At 39.8% G+C, this 3616-nt stretch overlaps 1 gene segment (V, D, J or C); it reads right to left on the bottom strand.

Annotated features, from left to right (window-relative positions):
• Positions 1-400: 400 nt before the first annotated feature.
• On the bottom strand, positions 401-1158 carry LOC123943596. The segment is given in 2 exon segments: positions 401-774; positions 937-1158. Coding segments are annotated over 2 exon segments (426 nt in total).
• Positions 1159-3616: the final 2458 nt, after the last annotated feature.

Here is a 3616-nt window from a genome sequence, read left to right as displayed (position 1 = left end):
GCTTAGCAGCCTGCCTGCCTCTCTGCCTACTTGTGATCTCTCTCTCTCTCTCTGTCAAATAAACAAATAAAATCTTAAAAAATAAATAAATAAAAGGTAAAAAGTCTTTCCATCAAGAAGAGTACTCCCTGACATTGACACCAGGATGTCCTTTGTAAAGTGGAACTCTGAACAGTACCCAAAACATCAACCTTAAAGCCCAGATATTTAACTAAGAAATATCTTAAGTGTTCATTACAAGTGTTCTTACACTTATTGGGTCATTCTGAAACTGATATTCTTTAAGATCATTTAGAATGTTTATATATATATATATATATATATATATATATATATATTTTTTTTTTTTTTTTTTAAAGAATGTTTAAGATGGAATATGGCAAAATCTCTGACTTGAAGGCTAGTGACAAAGGGAAAAAGAGTGGGGCTTCCACCCCAGTCTTAGGTTTGGTGCCAGGCTGCAGGTGCCTGGGGACCACTGTGCTCTTGTTGCACAGAAGTAGGTAGCTGAGTCCCCGGGATGGGTGGCTGTGTCTTGCAGGGAAAGATGTTTGTCCTTCTTATTAAATAGAACGGTGAGTCTTTGTTCTTGTTTCTTGACCACATTTGAAAGAGTATATATAAGCAACTGGAGGCCTTTTCCAGGTTCTTGCTTGTACCAAAAGAAGTAGTCAGCGGCACTGTCTGTGTAAGTGCAGTTGATAACAAAGCTGTCTCCCTCCCGGACAGTCAAGAAAGAAGGGTGCTGCTGTATCTCTTCTCCTCTATTCAACGCTGTGGGGAAAACAAAAAAAAGTCAGACAAAATCATCAGGTCATCATTCTCCAGAGTCTCTGTTTCTTTTTTGCTGCAGCAACTACTGAAGTCCGGAAAAGCTAATCTCCTTTTCAGACTTCTAATACTAAGACACCCTTTACCCAAAAGTTTTCCACTCACAGTCCAGCTGCAGCCACAAAAACAGGAGCAAAGTTCCAGTAAGTGTCTTCATTGTTCCTCCAACTGGGATCGGCAATCTCCAGCCAGGAGAGTTACTTCTATTACCAGGTCATCTCTTTCCTTCCTCAAATGCACGGTGGTTTCTTAAACTGTCTACACAGGCATCGGCTTCTGTCTTTAACTTACTCTCACAGTCAACCAAAAGGACCCTTTCACATAATCTGCATCAGCGGAGATGCTTCGCCATCTTGTGGTCGGGTCCCCAACTGCAAAACTGGCTGATCCAATCCTCTTTTCTCCTGTATCTGTGGGATATGAACACACAAAACATCAATAGATTAAATAAATAAAGTTCTTGTCACCTTCACGGTGGGGATCCTGGTGATAGGAGCTGAAGTGAAGGGGGGACTACCAACTGATGATCAGTAGATGTCTTTATTTCTTACAATCACTTCTTTTATAGTGTCCACAAGATCCAATTACAAACAGGATATAGATTTATGTGCAGGATGTGAGCTACATGTGAGATGTGTTTTGTGTGCAGGCAATCAAGTGAGACAAGTGAACAACGATTATCTTGTAGCTTTCAATGATAGTATCTCTTAGCTTTAAATGACAAGAGAAAGTTAAGGAGTCTCCTCACTTATCAGATCCATCTAAACCAGGACAAGAAAAACACTCTAGGGATCCTCCCATGTTTAATCCAGCCTTGACCCAGGAAGACTCTTGCCCTCCATCTCGTGGAGTTCTCTCACAGGATTCAACAGGACCCCAGTCACATTGGTGAGGATCTGGGTTGTGTTACAACAGTTCTGAGTGTGTCTCCAATCAGAGGTTATGTGGATTAGCAGAAAGCAAGCATAGTGAGAAGGTAGGGTTCAGAATTACATCGCATCTTCTCAACACAGTATTGAGTCATTTTAAATAAATATGATGAAGTTAAATGTTTCCCACATTTTTTCAACAGGCTTAGTCTACTTGAAATCAGTAAAATGTCAACGGATAAGTGCATGAGGAAGATGTGGTATATAGGGGCACCTGGGTGGTTCAGGCAGTTCATCATCTGACTCTTGATTTTGGCTCAGGTCATGATGTCAGAGTTGTGGGATCAAGCTCCCACTAGAGCTCTGTGCTCACCATGGTGTCTGCTTGTCCCTTTCCCTTTGGTCCTTTCCCCCAACTCTCTCTTTTAAACTTACACAGTGTTATATGTCAATTATATCTCAATTTTTTAAAACCTGATGAAAGATAAATACATAATTTTTATTAATTTTTTAGTGTAGTTGACACAGTGTTACATTAGTTTCTGGTGTACAACATAGTGATTTGACTAGTTTAAACATTATGCTCCACTCCCCACAAGTGTAGCTCCCATCTGACACCACACAGTGCTTCTACAGTACCATTGACTATATTCCCTATGCTGTGCCTTTTATTCCTGTGACTTATTCCTTCCTGTATCTTACTGGAAGCCTGTATCTCCTGCTCCCCTTCCTCCGTGTTGCCCCTCCTCCACTCTCTCCCCTCAGGCAACCACCGGTAAATACATCTTGAATGCAGTCACAAATTTCAATATTCACCACCATAACCTTAATCCAAGCTATTATCTGCCCTCACCTGAACTGTTGCAATAGTCTTCTAACTGGTCTCCTTCCTAGTTCTTCCTAGTTCTGAAACCCACTCACTACACAGCAGCAAGACAGTACTGGAACATGAACTAGATCATGTCAGTGTGGAGCTCTTATTCAGTCAATGACTCTGATATTATACTAGAATAAAATCTATACTCCTTTCAAAGATCTTCAAGATCTGGCCCCAGACTACTTCTCCGATCTTATACTTCTGATACTATCTTATACTTATGATCCTCACTCCCCTGAATTTGCTAGCTTTGCCTAATTGTTTTTTATTCTTCAAGTCTCAGATTCAAAACCATATTTTTACAAAAACGTGTACATGAATGTTCATAGCAGCATTATTCATCATAGCCAAATGGTGGAAATAGCCCAAATGTCTGTCAAATGACAAATGGATAAACACAATGTCGTATATCTCTATAACAGAATATCATTCAGTCTTAAAAAGGAATGAAATACTGAGACATGCTACAACATGGATGAATCTGGAAAATAGGCTACAGCGAAGTAAGCCAGACACTAAAGGACAAATATTATGATTCATTCCACTGATAGAAGGTACTTAGAACAGGTTAATTACTTAATTATGACACAACTCTGAATATCTCAAACCTTGATTCTCTTCTTCTACCCACATCCTTAAATACTGAGGGCCATAGGACATATCCAAGCTAGTTTTGTGCAGTTTCACATCCTAATACTGGGTGAGTGGACAATAGTAGGCGGAAGGAACAGTCCTGGAAGCAATTCCTACACTAGGAATGGTTAGCAGAAACTTAACTATACATAGAAATCACTATAAATCATGTTAAATATATCTCACTTAATGTAAACTAAATGTGTCCTCAACTCAGTATCACCTCTGCCAGATTCCCAAAAATGTTTGGAGCCACTCCAACACCACCTAAACAAGGGCAAGCCCGGTGGACGTGTAGTTAACATGGGAAAAGACTGGTTTTGACCAATTGGTCTTAAAATAGCTTACTTCCAAAATTTTCATATACAGAAAATGTGAGTGTATTACAGGACTCCTTCCAGAACTT

The sequence above is a fragment of the Meles meles genome, chromosome 6, assembly GCF_922984935.1.
Source record: "Meles meles chromosome 6, mMelMel3.1 paternal haplotype, whole genome shotgun sequence".
In the NCBI taxonomy this organism is placed as follows: Eukaryota; Metazoa; Chordata; class Mammalia; order Carnivora; family Mustelidae; genus Meles; species Meles meles.
This window is presented reverse-complemented; position numbering and strand designations above follow the sequence as displayed.